The 24,946-nt window shown below is 35.3% G+C and overlaps 1 protein-coding gene across 5 annotated transcripts in view; it reads right to left on the bottom strand.

The window, feature by feature from the left end:
* Nucleotides 1-24,946, bottom strand: part of OTOGL (otogelin like) — a 207,807-nt gene that overhangs the window by 99,339 nt on the left and 83,522 nt on the right. For all 5 annotated transcript variants that reach the window (XM_035257116.3, XM_078336974.1, XM_078336976.1 and 2 more), the window contains 2 exons: nt 18,732-18,839; nt 17,836-17,974 (listed from right to left, as the gene is read on the bottom strand). In XM_035257116.3, the coding sequence (XP_035113007.2) occupies nt 17,836-17,974; nt 18,732-18,839 (247 nt within the window). The remainder of the gene's footprint in view (nt 1-17,835; nt 17,975-18,731; nt 18,840-24,946) is intronic.

The raw sequence follows: 24,946 nt of genomic DNA, 5'->3' as shown, positions 1-24,946 counted from the left end.
AATGAAACTCCACAGCTTCTGCACGGCAAAAGAAACAGTCACTAGAGTGGATCGGCAACCAACAGAATGGGAAAAAATTTTTGCAGTCTACCCATCTGACAAAGGGCTGATATCCAGAATTTACAAACAACTCAAGCAGATTTACAGGAAAAAAAACAAACAAGCCCATTCAAAAGTGGGCAAAGGATATGAACAGATACTTTACGAAAGAAGACATATATGAGGCCAACAATCATATGAAAAAGTGCTCATCGTCACTGGTCATCAGAGAGATGCAAATCAAAACCACATTGAGATACCATCTCACGCCAGTTAGAATGGTGATCATTAAAAAATCTGGAGACAACAGATGCTGGAGAGGATGTGGAGAAAAAGGAACACTTTTACACTGTTGGTGGGAGTGTAAATTAGTTCAACCATTGTGGAAGACAGTGTGGCGATTCCTCAAGGCCTTAGAAATAGAAATTCCATTTGACCCAGCAATCCCATTACTGGGTATATATCCAAAAGACTATAAATCGTTCTACTATAAGGACACATGTACACGAATGTTCATTGCAGCACTGTTTACAATAGCAAAGACCTGGAATCAACCCAAATGCCCATTGATAATAGACTGGATTGGAAAAATGTGGCACATATACACCATGGAATATTATGCAGCAATCAGAAATGATGAGTTCGTGTCATTTGTAGGGACATGGATGAATCTGGAAAACATCATCCTCAGCAAACTGACACAAGAACAGAAAATGAAACACCGCATATTCTCACTCATAGGTGGGTGATGAAAAATGAGAACACATGGACACAGAAAGGGGAGTACTAAACACTGGGGTCTATTGGGGGGAAAAGGGGAGGGCCAGTGGGAGGGGGAGGTGGGGAGGGATAGCCTGGGGAGAAATGCCAAATGTGGGTGAAGGGGAGAAGAAAAGCAAAGCACACTGCCATGTGTGTACCTATGCAACTGTCTTGCATGCTCTGCTCATGTACCCCAAAACCTATAATCCAATAAAAAATTAAAAAAAAAAAAAAAAAAAAAAGAATAATAAATAAATAAATAAATAAAACAATCTTAAAAAAAAAAAAAAAAAGTTTTGTGATGAGTAAGACATGGAAATACGAAAACTGTGAAGCCCAATGTTTTAAGATACTCTGGGAGACAGCAACTGCCACAAGAGACTCAGTCGTGATCCAAGACAAAAGGCCAGAATCAGTAGAATTACAGAAGACAAGACAAAAGCGACTCCAAGAAAAAAGAGGAGACAAAAATTTAAAAAATATAACTGGATTTTGCATTTAGGTCATGGTTATGTTTATAGTTGCAATTTTAAATAAATGTTGTAATTAAATAACTCTCCTCCACCTGCCTAAGGTACAAATGAAATAAGGCCTATGTTTATTTTTGCTTATCATTGTATCTTCACTTCTCCGTATAGGGCCTGATACGTAGAAAGCACACAAGAAATACCGATGCAAAAAAATCATGCCAGGTATAGGAATTTGAGAGTGACAAAATTAGAAGATTTTCAGAGGCTTAAGGAGACAGTGAACATTTGAAATATTACCTTAAGACAATGTTTAAAAACCTAATCTAGAATAAATCATAGGAAGAAACCAGCAGCAATTGGAGTTTGTCATAGATTCATGGAACTAGAGTTTGGCTCTGAAATCCAGGTTTTGAAATACTGTATTTCCCATTTTTGCTGAAGATATCTAGTTTCTTTACATTTATAGCACAGGTCATAATGCTGTTCAGTTTTTCATCTGTTTTTTTCTCCTAAACTGAGCCTTTACCTCAAGAAATTTACCTCAGGAAATACAATTATTACTTTGGTTCTAAATTTGTGTTAATATACTTAAAACATAATGTGCTATACCATGTGCTATTTATAGTAAAGAGCAAACAGACTCCAAAATGAATAAAATATAAGAAAACCTGAATTTTCAAAGTTTAATAAGTACGGTTCAACCAAGTTATGGTAAGTGCTTACTCTGTACCTAGACCTGGGTTACATTTAAAACCACATAATACAGAGATGAGAAAACAAACTTTAGTATCTGTTTCAATATAAGGATCAAGTTACACAATATTTTTAAAAATCAAACTGAGTAGGTGTTAATTTTTTAAAGTCCAGTTGGAAAATAGAGAAATTTTTATGAAGTAGATTAATAGATCCTTCTCAGGACCCAAAGAAATTGAAAGTAAGTGTCACCAGATGAAAGGTGTTACAACTAACAAAGATAAAGCCTGGAATTTGTAATCAACACAAGAGGAAAGAGAGCGAGTTGTCAAGGAAGGATGAATTAAATCTGCTATTCAAGGAGTTAGTTCCTGCCACTAAGAAAGCAACAAGTAAATGAATGGTGCTGGCAGCCATCCTATCCTTCTCAGAAGAAATACTGATTCTTCTAGAAAAAGGAAGGCTTGGTCATGGAAAATCTTAGCAGACAGAGTTAGCAAAATATTACTAAAGAAAAACTGAAGCAGAAAAAAAATTCAAGCACTGAAAAATTTACTGCCTAGCATGATTATACTTCAAGATGATGGAAATTATGTTGCACTAGCAAATCCCTAGTTTGTCTCTAATATGCAATAATTATCTGTTTCAGTCATATAAAATGTTTTTCCATTTATCATATGGGTTGCATTCAATTTGTCCTTAAACATTTTCGGGACCTAATTCTAGTTTTATTAATTTTTATAAGATTACCCATTACAGTATCAAAAATGTACTAGTATAATTATAATTAATTATTAAAGTAAGCTTTCTTCAAGTTACCAAATTAAATTCAAATAAAGTCTAGTTCTGAAGTCTACTGATTGCAAACAAAGTTTCTTTTTAAAATAACACTATAAAATAATAAAATGTTTCTAAAATATTCAAAAATGGCATATGCAATTCTAGAACTTCAAAATTTAGAATCTTAATACTCTTTGTGTCTTATGCTTACTAAATTATCCCCGATGATAGATTTTCATCCAGACACTGAACTCGTGATCCAAATTTCATTGCTGTTAAAGAACTGGAATAACATTTCCTGTGACATGTTTCCTCATATACATGTAGGTAATCTACTTAAAATTTGAAACTGAACATGATGGATTTATTTTAGCAGAAGAATATAGTTACAAATTAAGAGAAATACAGGAATTCAGGTTACATAGGCTAAATGCCAAACCTTAACACTCTTTCGTATAAAATGGACTGGCATCGTTAGATTGCAGCAATAAAGAAATATTGCAATAATCACTCAGCCTCAAATACAAGAATATACTTTCCGCTTGCCAGGACTCAGAGTTAAGACAAATAGTCTACTTGAAATATTTTCTGCACAATCACTATTAGAAACTACAATGATAAATACTACATTTTCTCTACTATAAAAGAAAATGAGGGTAACAGAAGAAATACTAATAAGCAGTTACTGAGTTCACCAAATGCCCAGTATTCTGCAAAATGACATTGTCCCCGCCACCAAAACCTTAGAATTTTCTTAGCCAAATCTGTCTTAATATGAAGTATATATAGTAGCTATGTCTTTACTGGCATGCTTTATATTTGATAGGCCCCTAACATTGTTTCATTAAATAAATCTAATAATGTGAATGAAGATCACCACCATACACTGGAAAACATTTGTAGAGATGATGATACACAACGTTTTTGGGATTATTTTTTCTCCGAAACACTGCTGATTTATAACCTGGGTCACTATATTTAGTTTAGCATCTCTGTTGTTATAAAAGTGGGTTGTTTCAGGTTTTTTCCTTATCATAAATTATACTGTGATGAGAGTTACATAAATGTGACTTTCTGGTTTCTTTGTAATATTTTTCTTTTTCTAGAAGGGGAATTGTTGGGTCAAAGCAACAGAAGAGAGTGTTCATGGTAAGCATGGCCAAATTGATTTCCACTGATGCAGAGCTGACCCACACTTCCACCAGCCACCCACAGATAAGCTGTGCCACTGCACTGTCACCAACACTAACCACCACCACAAAAGTGAACATGTGCTGATTTGATGGGTGAAAACTGGTACTTTCATTTTCGTTAATTAATTTGTGCATTTGGTGCACCCTGAGGCTCAACATGTTCCTAAAGTGCACGAGGTGTTCCAAATTTGCTTTCTTGCTTTGACTGTTTATATCCCTTCTATTTGGTTTTCACATAAAAAAATAAAAATAAAAACAAGGTTTTTAATGCTTTTGGTAGAAATGTGCAAATATTTTTTCCATGTACAACATGAAAAATAAACTTTTGCAGAATCTCGTACTACTTAAATGACACCATAAACAAACTCTTTAACAGAAATGACATATCCAATGGGAACATGCCATGTTTTACATGATATTGTCATAGAAACTGAATTTTTCCCAAATGTGACTTAAATTTGACAATGCAGAAGAGAATAATTTCCAAAATATTTAAATCATGTTTTTTAAGAAAGTAAAATGTTCTACATCCTTCCTACTTAACATATGGTTCGTAGACATGGAGCATCAGCACTATCTAGTAGCTTATTGAAAAGGCAGAACCCAGGAGATTTGGCAAGATGGCCAAATAGGAACAGCTCCAGTCTGCAGCTCCCAGTGAAACCACACAGAAGGTGGACTATGTCTGCATTTCTAACCTAGGTACCTGGTTCATCTCATTAGGACTGGTTAGACAGTGAGTGCAGCCCACAGAGGGCAAGGAGAAGCGGGGTAGGGCATTACCACACCCAGGAAATGCAAAAGGCCAGGGAACTCCTTCCCTTAGCCAAGGGAAGGCATGAGAAACTGTGGTATACAGCCCAGATACTATGTTTTTCCCATAGTTTTTATAACCTGTGGACCAGGAGATTCCCTTGTGTGCCTATAATACCAGGGACTATAATACCAGGGCCCTGAGTTTTAAGCCAAACTGGATGGCAGTTTGTGCAGACTCTGAGCTACCTGCAGGAGGTTCTTTTTGTACCCCAGAGGTGCCTGGAACCTCAGAGAGACAAAACTGTTCACTTCCCTGGAAAGTGAAGTCAGGGAGCCAAGTTGTCTCACTCAGTGGGTCCCACTACCATGGAGCCCAGCAAGCTAAGAACCACTGGCTTGAAATTGTCACTGCCAGCACAGCAGTCTGAAGTCCTCCTGGGATGATTGAGCTTGGTGTGGGGAGGGGCATCTGCCATTACTGAGGTTTGAGTAGACAGTTTTCCAATCTCTCCTGGGATGACTGAGCTTGGTGTGGGGAGGGGCATCTGCCATTATTGAGGCTTGAGTAGACAGTGTTAAGGAAACCACTGGGAAGTTTGGACTGGGTGGAACTCACTGCAGTGTGGCAAAGCAGCTGTGGTCAGACTACCTCTCTAGATTCCTCCTCACTGGGCATAACATCTCTGAAAGAAAGACAGCAATCCAGTAAGGGGCTTACAAATAAAACTCCCATCTCTGTGGAACAGAGTACCTGGGGGAAGGGGTGGCTGTGGGCACAGCTTCAGCAGACTTAAACATTCCTGCCTGCTGGCTCTGTAAGCAAGCAGCAGATCTCCCAGCACAGTGCTCAAGCTCAGCTAAGGAACACCTGCCTCTTAAAATGGGTCCCTGACCCCTGTGCCTCCTGACTGGTGGCACCTCCCAGCAAGGGTTGACAAACACATCATACAGGAGAGCTCCAGTTGGCATCTGTCGGTTGACCCTCTGTAATGAAGCTTCCACAGGAAGGAGCAGGCAGTAATCTTTGCTGTTCTGCAGCCTTTGCTGGTGATACACAGGCAAGCAGGGTCTAGAATGGACCTCCAGCAAACTCCAGCAGACTTACAGAAGAGGAGCCTGAGTTTTAGAAAGAAAACTAACAAAAAGAAAGTAATAACATCAACATTAACAAAAAGGATGCCCACACAAAAACCCCATCCAAAAGCCATCAGCATCAAAGATCAAAGGTAGATAAATCCATGAAGCTGAGGAAAAACCAGCACAAAAATGCCAAAAATTCCAAAAGCCAGAATGCCTATTCTCTTCCAAATGACTCCTTTCAGATAAGGGCACAAACTGGAGAGAGGATGAGTTTGACAAACTGATAGAAGGAGGCTTCAGAAGGTGGGTAGTGACAAACTCTTCTGAGCTAGAGGAATATGTTTAACCTAAGCAAGGAAGCTCAGAAACCTTGATAAAAGGTTACAGAAACTGCTCACTAGAATAAGCAGTTTAGAGAAGAACATAAATGACCTGATGACACTGAAAAACACAGCACGAGAACTTTGCAAAGCATACACAAATATCAATAGCCAAATCAATCAAGCAGAAGAAAGGATATGAGATTAAAGATCAACTTAATGTAATAAAGTGGGAAGCCAAGATAAGAGAAAAAAGAATGAAAAGGAACAAACAAGGCCTCTAAGAAATATGGGACTATGTGAAAAGATCAAACCTACGATTGATTGCTGTAGCTAAAAGTGACAGGGAGAATGAAACTAAGTTGGAAAATGCACTTCAGGATATTATCCAGGAGAACTTCCCCAACCAGCAAGACAAGCCAACATTCAAATTCAGGAAATACACAGAACACCAACCACTAAGATAGTTCCCAAGAAGAGCAACCCCAAGACACATAATCATCAGACTCCCCAAGGTTGAAACAAATAAAAAAATGTTAAGGGCAGCCAATGAGAAAGATCAGGTTATATTCAAAGGGAAGCCCATTAGACAAACGTGGATCTCTCTGCAGAACCCCTACAAGCCAGAAGAGAGTGGGGACCAATATTCAACATTCTAAAAGAAAATAATTTTCAACCCGGACTTTCATATTCAGCCAAACTAAGCTTTATAAGCAAAACAGAAATAAAATCCTTTACAGACAAGCAAATGCTGAGGGATTTGTCACTACCAGGCCTGCCTTACAAGAGCTCCTGAAAGAAGCACTAAATATGGAAAAGAAAAACTGGTATCAGCCACTGCAAAAACATACCAAAATATAAAGACCAATGACACAATGAAGAAACTGCATCAACTAATATGCAAAATAACTAGCTAGCATCATGATGACAAGATCGAATTCATACATAACAATATTAACCTTAAATATAAATGGGTGAAATGCCCCAATAAAAAAAACAGACTGGCAAATTGGATAAAGAGTCAAGACCCATCATGTGCTGTATTCAGGAGACCCATATCCTGTGCAAAGACACACATAGTCTCAAAACAAAGGGAGGAGGAAGATTTACCAAGCAAATGGAAAGCAAAATAAGAAAAAAAGAAAAAGAGAAGCAGAGGTTGCAATCCTAGTCTCTGATAAAACAGACTTTAAAACAACAATAATCAAAAAAGACAAAGAAGGGTATTACATAATTGATAAACAGATTAATGCAAGAAGAGCTAACTCACCTAAATATATATGCACCTAACACAGGAGCACCCAGATTCATAAAGCAAGTTCTTAGAGGCCTACAAAGAGACTTAGACTCCCACATAATAATAGTAGGAGACTTTAACACCCCACTGTCAAAATTAATGACAGATAAACAAAACAGAAAATTAATAAGGATATTCAGAACTTGAACTCAGCTCTGGACCAAGCAGACCTAATAGATATCTACAGAACTCTCCACCCCAAATCAATAAATATCCATTCTTCTCAGCACCACATAGCACTTATTCTAAAATCAACCACATAAGTGGAAGTAAAACACTCCTCAACAAATGCAATAGAATGAAAATCATAACAAACAGTCTCTCAATTCACAGTGCAATCAAATTAGAACTCAGGATTAAGAAACTCTTTCAAAACTGCACAACTACATAGAAACTGAATGAAATGCTCCTGAATGACTACTGGACAAATAATGAAATTAAAACAGAAATAATGAAGTTCTTTGAAACCAATGAGAATAAAGACACAATATACCAGAATCTCTGGGACACAGCTAAAGCAGTGTTTAAAGGAAAATATATAGCACTGAATACCCACATGAGAAAGTGGTGAAGATCTAAAACTGACACCCTAACATGACAATTAAAGGAACTAGAGAAGCAAGAGCAAACAAATTCAAAAGCTAGCAGAAGACAAGAAATAACTAAAATCAGAGCAGAATTGAGGGAGATAGAGACAAAAAAAAAATCCTTCAAAAAAATCAATGAATCCAGGAGATGGTTTTTTGAGAACATTAACAAAATAGATAGATCACTAGCCAGCCTAATAAAGAAGAAAAGAGAGAAGAATCAAATGGCCACAATAAAAAACGATAAAGGGAACATCACCACTGATCCCACAGAAATACAAACTACCATCAGAGAACACTTTAAACACCTCTACGTAAATAAACTAGAGAACCTAGAAGCAATGGATAAATTCTTGAACACATACACCCTCCCAAGGCTAAACCAGGAAGAAGTTGAATCCCTGAATAGACAAATAACAAGATCTGAAATTAAGGTCGTAATTAATAGCCAACCAACCAAAAAAAAGCCCAGGACCAGATAGATTCACAGCTGAATTCCACCAGAGGTACAAAGAGGAGTTGGTACCATTCCTTCTAAAACTATCCCAAACAATAGAAAAAAAGGGACTCCTCCCTAACTCATTTTATAAGGACAGCATCATCCTGACTCCAAAACCTGGCAGAGAAAAAACAAAATAAGAAAATTTCAGGCCAATATCCCTGATGAACATCAGTGTAAAACTCCTCAATAAAATATTGGCAAACCAAATCAAGCAGCACATCAAAAAGCTTATCCACCACCATCAAGTCAGCTTCATCCCTGGGATGCAAGGCTGGCTCACCATATACAAATCAATAAATGTAATCCATCGTATAAACAGAACCAATGAACAAAATCACATGATTATCTCAAGAGATGCAGAAAAGACCTTCAATAAAATCCAACATCCCTTCATGCTAAAAACACTCAGTAAACTAGGTATTGATGAAACATATCTCAAAATAATAAGACCTATTTATGGCAAACACATAGCCAGTATTATATGGAATGGGCAAAAGCTGGATGAATTCCCTTTGAAAACTGTCACAAGACAAGGATGCCCTCTCTCACCACTTCTATTTAACATAGTTTTGGAAGTTCTGGACAGGGCAATCAGGCAAGAGAAAGAAATAAAGGTATTCAAATAGAAAGAGAGGAAGTCAAATTTTCATGCAGATGACGTGATTGTATATTTAGAAAACTCCATCCTTTCAGCCCAAGAACTTCTTAAGCTGATAAGCAACTTTAGCAAAGTCTCAGGATATAAAATCAATGTGCAAAAATCAAAAGCATTCCTATACACCAATAATAGACAGAGAGCCAAATCATGAGTGAACTCCTGTTCACAACTGATTCAAAGAAAATAAACTACCTAGGAATACAATTTACAAACCACTGCTCAAGGAAATCAGAGAGGACCCAAACAAATGGAAAAACATTCCATGCTCATCAATAGGAAGAATCGATATCATGAAAATGGCCATACTCCCCGAAGTAATTTATAGATTCAGTGCTATCCCCATCAAGCTAACACTGACTTTCTTCAAAGAATTAGAAAAAACGACTTTAAATTTCATATGGGATCAAAAAAGAACCCATATAGCCAAGACAATCCTAAGCAAAAAGAAGAAAGCTAGAGACATCATGCTACCTGACTTCAAACTATACTACAAGGCTACAGCAACCAAAACAGCATGGCACTGATACCAAAACAGATACATAGACCAATGGAACAGAACAGATGACTCAGAAATGACACCACACATCTACAACCACCTGATCTTTGACAAATCTGATGAAAACAAGCAACAAGCAATGGGGAAAGGATTCCCTATTTAATAAAGGGTGTTGGGAAAACTGGCTAGCCACATGCAGAAAACTGAAACGGGACCCTTTCCTTAAACCTTATATGAAAATCAACCCAAGCTAGATTGAAGATTTAAACATTACCTAAAACCATAAAAACTATAAAAGAAAACATATGCAATGCTATTCAGGACATAGCCATGGGCAAAGACTTCATGACTAAAACATCAAAAGCAATTGCAACAAAAGCCAAAATTGACAAATGGGATCTAATTAAACTAAAGAGCTCAAACTAGCATCAGAGTGAATAGGCAACCTACAGAATGGGAGAAAAATTTTGCAATCTATCCATCTGACAAAGGGCTAATATCCTGACTCTACAAAGAACTTAAACAAATATACAAGAAAAAAACAAACAACCCCATCAAAAAGTGGGCAAAGGATATAAACAGACACTTTTCAAAAGAAGACACTATGTGCCCAACAAACATATGACAAAATGCTCATCATCACTGGTCATTAGAGAAATGCAAATCAAAACCACAATAAGAAGTCAAGAAACAACAGATACTGGAGAGGATGTGGAGAAATAGGAATGCTTTTACACTGTTCGGTGGGAGTTAAATTAGTTCAACCACTGGGGAAGAACAGTGTGCTGATTCTCCAAGGATCTAGAACCAGAAATACCATTTGACCCAGCAATCCCATTACTACATATATACTCAAAGGATTATAAATAATTCTACTATAAAGACATATGCACATATATGTTTACTGTAGCACTATTCACAATAGCAAAGACTTGAACCCAACCCAAATGCCTTTCAGTGATAGACTGGATAAAGAAAATGTGGTACATATACACCATGGAATACTATGCAGCCATAAAAAAGAATGAGTTCTTATTTTTTGTAGGAAAATGGATGAAGCTGGATACCATCATTCCCAGCAAATTAATGCAGGAACAGAAAACCAAACACTGCATGTTCTGACTCATAAATGGGAGTTCACCAGTGAGAACACATGGACACAGGGAAGGGAACCTCATCACACACTGGGGCCTGTCAGGGGCTGGGGGAAAAGGGGAAGGAAAGCATCAGAACAAATACCTAATGCATGTGGGGCTTAAAACTTATATGACAGGTTGATGGGTGCAGCAAACCACCATGGCACATGTATACCTATGCAACAAAGCTGCATGTTCTGCACATGTATCTCAGAACTTAAAGTATAATTTTAAGAAAAGAAAAGGCAGAACCCAAAACCCTACTGCAATTCTATGAAAACAGAATTTATATTTTAACAATATCCCTAGGTGATGTACATGCACACTAAGGTTTAAGAAGTGCTGCTCTAAATACTTGACATGGAAAGGTGGCATATGCATTTATCACAAGTGTTAGATTGCTAGAACTAAAAAAATATGTTTAAGCTTGTGGTCTCTGTTCTCTAATGAAGACTGTTGAAAAATTTAAACAAGTAATTTTTTAGCTTCATAATTCAGCCAAAATTGTGCTAGTTCCTATGAGGAACTCAGAAGAAGTGTACCACATAGTTCTGACATAAAATGATATACAATCTAGATGAATTCAGAAGAATAATCAGAATATAATGAGCTGCCTAATTTTTACATGATTACTATAAACACAGTGGGATACAAGAACAGACAGATCATTGTGAGCTGAAAATATGACTTTGAGGGAGCAGAGGAAATCAGATACAGAGAGCACAATGAGAAAAGACATAAATGAGGGATGGAGTTGACAGAACCGTTTGAAAGACTAGCATAGGAGATTTCACTTTTTGAGGCTATTGGAAGCTACAGGAAGCCACTGGAAATCCCTGTAGTTCTTAATAAGCAATGACATGATAACAATCTGAGTCTTAGAAAGATAAATAGAAAGAAATAGTATGTTACGGTGAGGATGAACTTGAATCAGAAATATTGTCAAGAAATTGAGGCTCAGAGCTGTACATATCAATTTGGAACTCATCAGTGTGTAGGTGTGGATTAAGATTTTAGAAGTGGATGAACACACCAAGCACTAGGAGAAAGGGGTAGAAAGCCACAAAAAGATGTCCAGTTCAGTTAACATGCAGTGAAAAACTATGTTCCCAGTATATTCTTCTCCCTTGTGAAACAATAACGAGAAAGACTTGATCCTTGCTCTAAAGGAGCCAACTCAGTCATCTTTGGTGGGGGCTTACGCAAGAGGAAAAGGCAACACAAGACAAAAACAAAACCAGAAAGAGATGGAAAGACTCATAATATCCAGAAAGTCAAGGGTGGAGGTAACTTAAAGGAATGTCAGAGGCACCGAAATATCAAGGAAAATGAGGATTTGATATAAAATCAAATCTGCTGATACATTTTGGGAATGAAGTATATTTGTTTATGTTTTCAAATTCCTAAATTGCTATCTACTTTTCTAAGCCTCTAAACTTATACTCTAAACCTCAGGGGATGAAAGGATTCTAATATAAAATTGTTTGCTAAAACAGGCTTATTCAAAGAAGAAACTCAGAGAATGTATATTCATTAATGTGCCTTCCTTAAGCTCCAAAAACAATTCAGACAACACAAGACAAAAAAAAAAAAAAATACCCGATAGGTAACTTGCCATCCACTATAATTATATGACTGTCAAATCCATTCTCAGGTATTTATTCTTTAAGAAACTTAAAATCTTTCATAAAGGAAGCCAAGACAAGTACCAATAGGAAAATGCAATGATATAAAATATAAGCAAAAGCCCTGCTTAAGTTTAAATGGCTATTAGATTTTACTATTCATTTTTTATATAACAGAACTAATATAAAATGGAAGATAGTCTGTTTTTTTGACTTAGACTTAAATAACAAAATCACACACAAACTTCTAATAACATAAAAATCATATCCAGAAAAAAATGCATTAATCAGAGGTTAGTTTGCTGGAGGAAAAATATGTAATTTTGTTTATTCTTGTGTGACTTCTTTCTAAAGCTCATATTCTTTTATTTAGAAATGTAATTCTGTGATCATTAATGTCTAAAATTTAAATATACAGGTAATTGAAATGCATTCAAGATAAGAAATTTTAAGGATTTTATCAGATATATAAAGCCTGGAGTTTATCAAAGCATATCAACAAAATTGCATTTCTAGAATTGAGCATAATATCTTTTTATTGTCAAACCATAAAAAATGTATAACCCAATTATGGTTTGATGTGTTACATTTATACTCACCAAATCAAGTTAGTAACAATAAAAATGGCTGACATTTATTGAACACTCACTTTATATCAAACACTGTCTAAGCCTTTTATATATATTTATCTTATTTAATCATCAGAACTATTTCACAATTATTTTTCATATCTTATAGATGAAGGAACAGAGGCACAAAAGTTTAAGAACTAGCCCATTACTTATAAATAGTAAAAGTTATGAATGAGTTAAGAAAATACCAAAACCTGGCAGAGACACAGTGAAAAAAGAAAACTTCAGGCCAATATTCCTGACTAACATAGACACAAAAATACTCAACAAAATACTAGCAAACTGAATCCAGCAGCACATCAAAAAGCTAATCCACCACAATCAAGTAGACTTTATTTCTGGAATGATAGGTTAGTTCAACATATACAAATGAATAAAGGTGAGTCATCACATAAACACTACTAAAAACAAAAACCACATGATCATCTCAACAGATGCAGGAAAAGGTTTTGATAAAATTCAATATCCCTTCATATTAAAAACCCTCTAAAAATTGGGCACCAGAGGAACATATCTCAAAATATTAATAGCCATCTATGATAAACCCATAGCCAACATCATTCCAAATGGGCAAAAGCTGGACCCAATCCCACTGAGAAGTGGAACAAGACAAGGATGCCCACTCTCATCACTCTTATTCAACACAGTACTAGAAGACTTAGCCAAAGCAATCAGGCAAAAGAAAGAAAGGGCATCCAAATAAAAACAGAAAGTCAAAGTATCTCTCTTCACAGACAATGATTCTAGACCCGGAAAACCCCATGGTCTCTGCCCAAAGACTCCTAGAACTGATAAACAACTTCAGTAAAGTTTCAGGAGACAAAACCAATGTACAAAAATAAGCAGAATTTCTTTTCTTTTTTTATAATTGTACTTTAAGTTCCAGGGTACATGTGCAGATCTTGCAGGATTGTTACATAGGTACACACATATCATGGTGGATTGCTGTCTCCATCCCCCCATCACCTACATCTGGCATTTCTCCCAATGTTATCCCTCCCCAACCTCCCTGCCCACCACTGTCCCTCCCCTAGCCCCCCATGCCCCAACACACCCAGTGTGTGATGTTCCCCTCTCTGTGCCCATGTGTTCTCTTGTTCAACACCTGCCTATGACTGAGAACATGCAGTGTTTGTTTTTCTGTTCTTGTGTCAGTTTGCTGAGAATGATGGTTTCCAGATTCATCCATGTCCCTACAAAGGAAACAAACTCATTGTTTTTTATGGCTGCATAGTATTCCATGGCATATATGTCCTGCATTTTCTTTGTCCAGTCTATCATTGGGCATTCAGGTTGGTTCCATGTCTTTCCTATTGCAAACAGCCTCACAATGAATGTACATGAGCATGTGTCTATAATAGAACAATTTATAATCCTTTGGGTATATATCCAGTAATGAGATTGCTAGATCAATTGGAATTTCTATTTCCGGATCCTTGATGAATCACCACACTGTCTTCCACAATGGTTGAACTAATTTACACTCCCACCAACAGTGTAAAACTGTTCCTATTTCTCCACATCCTCTCCAGCATCTGTTGTCTCCAGATTTTTAATGATCACCATTCTAACTGGTGTGAGATGGTATCTAATTGTAGTTTTGATTTGCATTTCTCTAATGACCAGTGATGATGAGTATTTTTTCATGTTTTTAGGCCTCATATATGTCTTCTTTTGAAAACTGTTCATATCCTTTGCCCAATTTTGAATGGATTTGTTTTTTTCTTGTAAATCTGCCTTAGTTCTTTATAGATTCTGGATATTAGCCCTTTGTCAGATGGGTAGATTGCAAAACTTTTTTCCCATTTTGCTGCTTGCCAGTTCACCCTAATGATTGTTTCCTTTGTTGTGCAGACACTCTTAAGTTTAGTCTATTTTGGCTTTTGTTGCCATTGCTTTTGGTATTTTAGTAATAAAGTCCTTGCCTATGCCTATGTCCTGAATGGTATTGCCCAGGTTTTCTTCTAGGGTTTTTATGGTGTTAGGGCTTATGTCTAAATCTTTAACCCCTCTGGAGTTAATTTTAGCTTAAGTGTGAGGAAGGGGTCCAGCTTCAGCTTTCTGCACACGGCTAGCCAGTTTTCCCAACACCATTATTATCTGAGAATTCTTTCGCCATTTCTTGTTTTTGTCAGGTTTGTCAAAGATCAGATGGTTGTAGACGTGTGGCATTGCTTCCGAGACCTCTGTTCTGTTCCATTGGTTTATATCTCTGTTTGGGTACCAGTACCATGCTGTTTTGATTACTGTAGCCTTGTAGTATAGTTTGAAGTCAGGTAGCATGATGCCTCCAGTTTTGTTCTTTTTACTTAGGATTGTCTTGGCTATGTGGGCTCTCTCTTATGGTTCCATATGAAGTTGAAGGTGGTTTTTTCCAGTTCTGTGAAGAGGGTCATAGGCAGGTTGATGGGGATAGCACTGAATCTATTTTACTACATACTTTGGGCAGTATGGCCATTTTCATGATATCAATTCTTCCTAACCTTGAGCATGGAATGTTTTTCCATCTGTTTGTGTCCTCTCTGATTTCCTTGATCAGTGATTTGTAGTTCTCCTTGAAGGAGAACATCTTTTGTTAGTTATATTCCTAGGTATTTTATTTTCTTTGTTACATCCTTCGTTAGTTATATTCCTAGGTATTTTATTCTCTTTGTAGCAATTGTGAGTCGGAGTTCACCCATGATTTGGCTCTCTGTTTAGTCTGTTATTGGTGTATAGGAATGCTTGTGATTTCTGCACATTGATTTTGTATCCTGAGACTTTGCTAAAGTTGCTTATCAGTTTAAGGAGATTTTGGGCTGAGATGATGGGGTCTTCTAAATGTAAAATCATGTTGTCTGCAAATAGAGACAATTTGACTTCCTCTTTTCCTAACTAAATACCCTTTATTTCTTCTTCTTGCCTAAAAATTAGCAGCATTTCTATACGCCAATAATAGTCAAGCCAAGAGCAAAATCAAGATTCCAATTCCATTCACAATAGTCATATACACATACAAAAATACCTAGGTATACAGCTAAACAGGAAAGTGAAAGATCACTACAACAAGAATTACAAAACACTTCTGAAAGAAATCAAAACAACAAAAAAAATGAAAACATATTTCATGCTCATGGATAGGAAGAATTGATATTGTTAAAATAGTCAAACTTCCCAAAGCAATCTACAAGTTCAATGCCTTTCCTAACAGATTACCAATGTCATTTTTCACAGAATTAGAAAAAAAACTATTCTAAAATTCATATGGAATCCAAAAGGAGTTGTACTAGCCAAAGCAATCCTAAGCCAAAAAAAAAAAAAAAACAAGGCTGGAAGCGTCAAACTACCCAACTTCAAACTAAACTACGAGGCTACAACAAGCAAAACAGCATGGTACTGGCACAAAAATGACACAATGGAACAGGTTAGAGAACCCAGAAATACAGCCATGTATCTACAACCATCTGATCTTTGACGTAGTCAACAATAATAAGCAGCGAGGAAAGAACTCATCATCCACAAAATGCTGCTGGGATAACTGGCTAGCCCTATGCAGAAGATTGAAACAAACATTTCCTTTTAATATATATAAAATTCAACCAAAGATGGATTAAAGACTTAAATCTAAGACCTACGATTACAAAAATCCTAGAAGAAAACCTAGAGAATACTATTCTGGATGTAGGCCTTCTCAAAGATTTTATAACAAAGACACCTAAAGCAATTGGAACAAAAACAAAAATTAACAAGTGGGGCCTAATTAAACTAAAGAGCTTCAGCACAGCCAAAGATATATCAACAAATAAACAGAAAACCTACAGAATGGGAGACAATATTTGCATATCATGCACCCTACAAATGCCTAATAACCAGAATCTCTAAGGGACTTAATAAGCATGAAACAACTTCATTAGAAATTGGCAAAGGACATGAACAGACACATCTCTAAAAAATACATACATGCAGCCAATGAGCATATAAAAAAACGCTCAACATCATTAATCATTAGAGAAATGCAAATCAAAACCACAATGCGATATCATCTCACACCAGTCAAAATGGCTATTATTAAAAAGTGAAAAAACAACAGATGTTGGTAAGGTTGCAAAGAGAAGGAAACACTTATACACTGCTGGTGAGAAGGTAAATTAGTTTAGGCAACGTAGAAAGCAGTGTGGCAATTTCTCAAAGAACTTAAAACAGAATTATCATTCAACCCAGAAATTCCATTATTGTATATATACCCAAAGGAATATAAATTGTTCTACCATAAAGACATATGCATGCGTACATTTACTGCAGCACTATTCACAATAGCAAACACATGGAATCAACCTAGATGCCCAGCAATAGTGGAATGCATAAAGAAAATGTGGTACATATACACCATGGAATACCATGCAGCCCTAAGAAAGAAATGTCTTTTGCAGCAAAATGGATGCAGCTGGAGACCATTATCCTAAGTGAATTAACACAGGAACAGAAAACCAAATACCTCATGTTCTCACTTATAAGTGGGGGCTAAACTTTGACTACATCTGGACACAAAGAGGGGAACAATAGACACTGGGGCCTACTTAAGGGTGGAGGGTGGGAGGTGGGCACCTGGATGATGAAATCCTTTGTACACCAAACCCCAGTAACATGTAATTTACCCACAATAACAAACCTTCACATGTACTCCCTGAACCTAAAATACAAGTTGAAAATATATATTATTGTTTTATAGGTTTTATAAATAGCACGTGAATTTGATATATCAGGGACCAGCATACATGTTTTTACATTGTCTTTACACAAATGCATAAAAAATGTGTTACTGCAACCTACCTTTAGCAAAAATACCTGGCAATCACTGATATAGTCATATTCTAGTCCATCAAAAGAATAATAATGTCGGTCCCCATATATTGTGCACATTGCTGGGCATGGATAATATGTGCAATTGAACATTCCTCGTCGACAAACACTATTGAAAAATAACACAAGTTACCTTTCTAAAAAAACTTGACCTTAACTAGTGATTTTAAGTGACAGTAATAATGGAATGTTTGTATTCAAGAGAATTCATAAGCCAATATTCCTTATGAATATTACCAATTCATTCTGATATCACCTCTTACATTGACAAAGAAGGCATATATTTATCACTTTGTTTAAATAAATTATCAGACACCAAAACCAACTCTAAGAATTGTGCATAGGTCACACAGAAAATAGATAATGGAATGAAAAATTGAACACAGATCTGCTGGTAGCTGAAAGCGAACAATGTCATCTCCCATACCTGAGTAAATTTAAATGTATTAGACATGACATTGCTCATGAATTTAGAACTTTTGTCCATATTTTAGGGAAATTATATTTCAAATTTTATTTTATGGTATTCTTTTGACTTGTCTTGAAACTTGAAACCTTCCATTAAATGTGGTCTTTTCTTTGTAACATTTGACACTTTCTTATAAACATGATTTTTTTCCTATTAAAATTTTAGGTTGTTGTATTTCACACTTTTCTTCTGAGCTGAACAAATATGCATAAAGATAATGATATGGTTCCCTGTAGACAGTAACTGTCTACCAACTCCTACAGGCCTTTAAAATCTTATTTTCTCAGGCTTGATTTACTTTTTGCTGATATCAGTCTCATTAAATAAATACAACAAGATGACTTAAATTAACGCAATTACTTAGGAAAATATTTGTGAAATAAATGCATCTCCTTACCAGGTGTAACATGGCGTAGCAATCACTTCTCCTGAGAGGTACTCCCAGTCTTTCCAGATACATGGGCAGCTTTCAGGAACATAACACTTTCCTTTGTGCTCTGCCATTCTTCCAAATGAAGAAGTAAAATGCTATTTAGCATGAACTACAAATTTCAGTTTTAAAATATCAGTAATCTTAGCATATTAAAACGATCATCTATATTTTTTAGACCTGTCTAAGGCACTCTATCTGACCTGTCGAGTAGTTGAATCCAGTCTTCCTCCCTGATTTTCCACGCAGTACCTCACAAATCACAGTACTAAATGCCAGGCAAAGGACTAGATATGATATCTGTACCTTTTTGTTATTCACTAAGTTCATGAAAAGAAGACAAAAGCCTACATTTCTAATAAAGTGAGTCATTTCAGAAAAAAAAACATTGTAGAGGAAGTGAGAGTCCCTTTCTTTAATAACTGCTACTTAAAAGAGTCTGTGGGATCTAACAATTTTTTGATGAAATAGTAAATTATGAAATGGTTAACATTTTTATTACAAGATATAGAGAGTAATCAAAAGCTTCTTTCTGAGTGCCTAAAGTTGAAATCAGGAGAGTTTAGATGTGTGCAGAACTAAAAACATTATATTAAGTGTTTCACATTATTTCTTATTTACTTTTTATTTCACTCAAGGAGTATTTAATAACTTGAATGCTAGAAATTACAAGCAATTATCAAAAGCAGAAACTCACATTCATAAAACTTTATATATCATTTGAACTAAAAGACATTTATACTACTAAAATCAAACATGCATAACCTTCAAACATTCTTATATCATGATTTTTACATATGATATCAGTTAACACTATTCCTCAGCACTACATAAATTTTATCATACAGTTGCACCATTCTTCTTGGATTTTTTATCTTTGTCTTCATTCTTTACAATGTCCTTCTTGAGAATGGTGTGGACTTCATCTATTACCTTAGATACATTTCTGATTGTCTTATTCAGTTGTTTTTCAAATTGTAAATTCATGTTTTCTGAAATCTTTAAGTTTTCTTGTAACTAAGGTCCTTTTTAACTTCTCTGAGTTCACCAGAGAGGCTTTTGTTGGAATTCTCCAAATTTAATGTGGTTTTTTCATCTTCATCTGTTTTTTTTCTCCCAGTAACTGCAGCTTCTGTTCTGCCTCAGTGTTTCTTATTTATTTAATGCAATAACTTTTGAATGTTGGTTTCAAGTGTTATTTCCTTCTTGAAAGACTGTTGCCTGAAATAGTGTCTAAAAATGTCTATGACTATAAAAGTTAAAATATACAAATGTTATATTTTAATATACAATTTAAATATAAATATAAAATTAAGTATAACATATTAATATAAAAATTAAACTAATTTCAGAGAACAATTAATTTTGGTGTGTTTTTTAAATATTTGGTATGAAGATTAAATATATATTACATATAACATCAAATCCTTTAATATAAATAAATATGTATTTCAATATTCTAAAAATTTTTCTAAAAGTTTTAATAAATAACTTAATGATAATTAAATAGTATAAAAATAAATAATTTTGTTAGTAATAAATTATAAATATAATAAATATATAAAATAGCAATAAGGATAAAAATAACATTAAATTTAAAAATCAGTTGTAATTTAAATAATTTATTATGAATTAATCTATAATTTAAAGTATATAAATAACAAACAATAAATTAATAAAAATAAAAATCTCCTAAAATAGATAAGATGTAAAACTTTTTTTACATTTTGCTTAAAATGTAAAAATTTAATATTATAAAAATTAACATGGAATTCAGGAACCTGGAGTTATTTCCTCTTCTCTAAACAGAAATAATTCCTCATGTTGTTTTAGCACTCTGCTTTCTCTCTCATGACTCTTCATACACAGTCTTGTAATTCCTTATTCAATGGACAGCATATGCTATCCACTACACTTTCAGCTTCACTCAAGAGGACCATAAATATCTTGTTAATGTTCATGTCATAATGCGTAGTGCATAGACCACTGTTGAGTAAAGGTGAATAACTTATTTATATAAATGATACATTATTTCATTATATTTCTTTCAGACCAATGATGCCCCAGATCTCTCACCTCGGCCCTCCCAAACTTCTAGTCACTCATCCTGGGCTTTGAATTTTTCGTCTGCCTGGAAAATTCTTTTCCCATGTTCTCTCTGGCAAACTTATCATTTAAGACTCAATTCAGTGCAATCTTTATGTCCCTAATTCCCTTACATACTCTGTATACTTGGTAATTTTATAAACTTTTATTGAAGGATTTATTACAATAAACTGTTAAATACTTCATTAAATATCTTATAATAATAATAAGAACAATAACAAAACTCATATTTTTGAATGCTGGCTATGGCAAGGCACTATTCTAAACATTTTAACTATGCCACTAACAGATCTTATCCTAGCGACAATTCCCTAAGGCAGATTCTATTATTATCTAATAAATGTATTTTACTACTCCCCATTCCTATAGCTTAACACAATGCCTCAAACATTAGATGCATCATGAACTTTAATTGTTCAGTTGTTTAAGTGAGGGAAACCTCACCAAAATGAACCACAATTCTTATATTTCCAGACAAAGTCATGGTTTTAACTGACTTTGCTAATGACCGATGAGTTTTTCATAACTACTCAAAACTGGAAGAAGAAAAGGGAAAACTTTAAATCACTGTAAATTACAGGTATATTGCCAATTTGGTTCTAGACCACAGCAATAAAGTTAATATCATTAAAAATCAAATCACACAGATTTGTTTCATTTCCTAGTGCATACAAAAGTTATATTTACGTTATAGTCTATTAAATGCACAATAGCTTTATATCTAAAAATTAAAAATACCTTAATTTAAAAATAGCTTATTGCTTAAAAAAAAAAGTTAATGATCATCTGAGCCTTCAGAGAGTCAGAATCTTTTTTCTGGAGGAGGGTTTTGTTCAGTGTTGATGGTTGCTGACTAATCAGGGTGGTGGTTGCTGAAGGCTGGGGTGGCTGTGGCAATTTCTTGAAATAAGACACAGTGAAGTTTGCCACATTTATTAACTCTCCCTTTCACAAAAGATTTCTCTGTAGCATGCAATGCATTTGATAGCATTTTACCTAAAAATTTCTTTCAAAATTAGAGTCAGTCCTCTTAAACCCTACCACTGCTTTATCAACTAAGTTTATGTAACATTCTGAATCCTTTATTATCATTCCAACAATGTTCATAGCATCTTCACCATGTAAAGATTGCATCTCAAGAAACCACTGTTTTTGCTCATCTGTAAGAAGCAGCTTTCAAGCAACATTCAAGTTTTATTATGAGATTGAAGTAAATCAGTCACATCTTCAAGCTTCACTTCTAATTCTTGTTCTCTTGCTATTTCCTTCACATCTGCAATTACTTCCTCCACCGACGTCTCAAAACCGTCAAAGTTATCCATGAGGGTTGGAATAAACATCTTTCAAACTCCTGTGCATGTTGATATTTTGACCTCTGCCCATGATTCACTGATATTCTTAACGGTATTTAGAATAGTGAATACTTCCCAAAATATTTTCAATTTTCTTTTCCCAGATGCATCAGAGGAATTACTATCTATGGCCAGTAAAGCCCTGTGAAATGTATTTCTTTTTTTTTTTTTTTCTTTTTTTTGAGTAGAGGTGAGGAACTAGGATGTTGAAAAGTAAAAAAAGGAGAGAAGGAGAGGAAGAAAGAGGAAGAAAAAGAGGGAGAGAGAACAGGAATACTGCTTCATTCTAAAAATGGGTATTAATAATGGCCAATCAATATTTTGTGTATTTAAATGGAGAACTCTATAAATATTTATTAAATTTACTTGTTCCGGATCTCAGTTGTAGTCCTGGATATCCTTATTAATTTTCTGTCTCGTTGAGTCTAAATCTCGTTATGGGTCTTATGTATCTGGGTATTAAGATCTCTTATTGTTACATTGATCCTTTTACCACTGTATCTTTGTTGCTTTGAAATCTATTTTATCAAATGTGAGAATTGCAACTCCTGCTTTTTGTTTATTTATTTATTTTTCCTCTCCATTTGGTTGGTAAATTTTTCTTAAATAATAAGAAAATTGGTAAATTTTTCTTAAATAATAAGATCTTAAAGTTGAAATTACTCCTTGATCAACGGCTGCAGAATAAATGTGTTAGCAAGCATGAAAACAAAATTAATAGATACTTCTGCATCTCCACTGGAGCTCCCAGGTGACCAGGTGCACTGCCAAAAAGTAGTAATATTTTTAAAGGAATCTTTTTTTTCTAGGTATCAGGTCTCAACAGTGGGCTCAAAATATTCAGTAAACCATGCTGTAAACAAACATGCTGCCACTCAGGCTTTGTTTTTCCATTTATAGAGCACAGGTAGAGTAGATTGAGCATAATTCTTAAGGTCCCTATGATTTTTTAAATGGCAAATGAGCATTGACTTCAACTTAAAGCCACCATCTGCATTAGCCATTAACAAGAGAGTCAGCCTGTCCGTGGAGGCTTTGAAGCCAAGCATTGCCTTCTCTCTAGCTATGAAAGTCCTAAATGGCACCTTATCCTATATAAATCTGTTTCATCTACATTGAAAACATATTGTTTAGGGTAGGCACCTTCATCAGTTATCTTTGTTACATCCTCTGGATAACTGGCTACAGGTTCTCCGTCAGCATTTGCACTTTTATGTTACGGAGATCGTTTCTTTTCTTAAACCCCATGAGCCAACCTCTGTTGGCTTCAAACTTTTCTTCTACAGCTTTCTTACCTCTCCCAGCCAATATAGAATTGAAAGAGTTAAAATTGTGCTCTGGATTAAGCCTTTGCATATGGGAATGTTGCAGCTGGTTTGATCTATCCAGACTACTAAAACTTTATCCGTATCAGCGATAAGGCTGCTTTGCTTTCTTATCATTTGTGAGTTCACTGGAATAGTACTTTTCATTCCTTTCATGAACTTCTCTGCATTCGCAATTTGGCTAACTGCTGCAAAAGAGCTAGCTTGTGGACTCTCTTAACTTTGGATATGCCTTCCTCACTAAATCTAATCATTTCTAGCTTTTGATTTAAGGTGACAGACATGTGACTCTTCCTTTCTCTTGAACTTTTGGTGACCATTGTAGAGTTATTAATTGGCCTAATTTCAATATTGTTGTGTCTGCGGGAATAGAGAAACCAGAGAAGAGGGAAAGAGATAGGGAAATGGCCCATACATGGAGCAATCAAACACACACAACATTCATCAATTAATTTTTCCATCTTATATGGGCACAGTTTGTGGCACCCTGAAGTAATTACATAGTAATCAAAGTTCACTGTTTACAGATTACCATAACAGATATAATGATAATTAGAAAGTTCTGAAATCTTGCAAAAAAAAATAACCAAAATATGACACAGAGACACCAAGTAAGCACATGCTGTTGGAAAATGGCACCAACAGATTTGCTTGATGCAGAGTTGCCACAAACCTTCAATATGTTAAAAAAGAAAAAAAAAAAAAAAGCAACACTTTTGAAGTGCAATAAATCAAAACCCGATGAAACAAGGTATGCCTGTATCTGCTTCAAGCAGGTTTGGGCAGTGGGATAAGAAATAAACATTGAGTACTTACTATATAACTGGCGTGCAGCATATACTCAGTCATCCAAGAAGTAAATATATTGTTATATCCATTTTAAAAAGAGAAACTTGAGATTTCAAGTGGTTTAGTAACTTGCCATAAGGTACTTCAGCTAATAAGGAAGCCCAGCATAGAAGCCATTTCTATCTGACCTTTCCACTATACTATTTTCCATTTCTTCAGCCCACAGTGATTTCTCAATTAGGGTTCTGTGGTCCTTTTATAGTCAATAAACTGCTGGTACTGTTAGGAGCCACATGAAAACAAGTCACACGGGACTACTGTGCCAAAATGAGCCAGACAAGGTCACATGGAAGACACGGCAAATCATATTACCGTAAACAATGTTGTAAGAGAAAGTTATCTTAACAAAATATTTCCAAATCTGTCAGATATCTCGAAGTCAGTTCCAACCACATTTATTTCAATACAGTCAGAGAAGGTAGGGTAGGAGGAAATCTCCTTAACATTTTGTAATGAGATTTAGCCAGTGAATACATAAATCATTGTCCAACTAAACTTGAAAGGTGACAGTAAATATATTTTAAAAGATAATACCTCAAGCACAGCATAT

Source organism: Callithrix jacchus, chromosome 9 (genome assembly GCF_049354715.1).
Source record: "Callithrix jacchus isolate 240 chromosome 9, calJac240_pri, whole genome shotgun sequence".
Lineage (NCBI taxonomy): Eukaryota > Metazoa > Chordata > Mammalia > Primates > Cebidae > Callithrix > Callithrix jacchus.
Note: the sequence above shows the minus strand (reverse complement) of the source record. Positions and strands in the feature narration are given on the sequence as shown.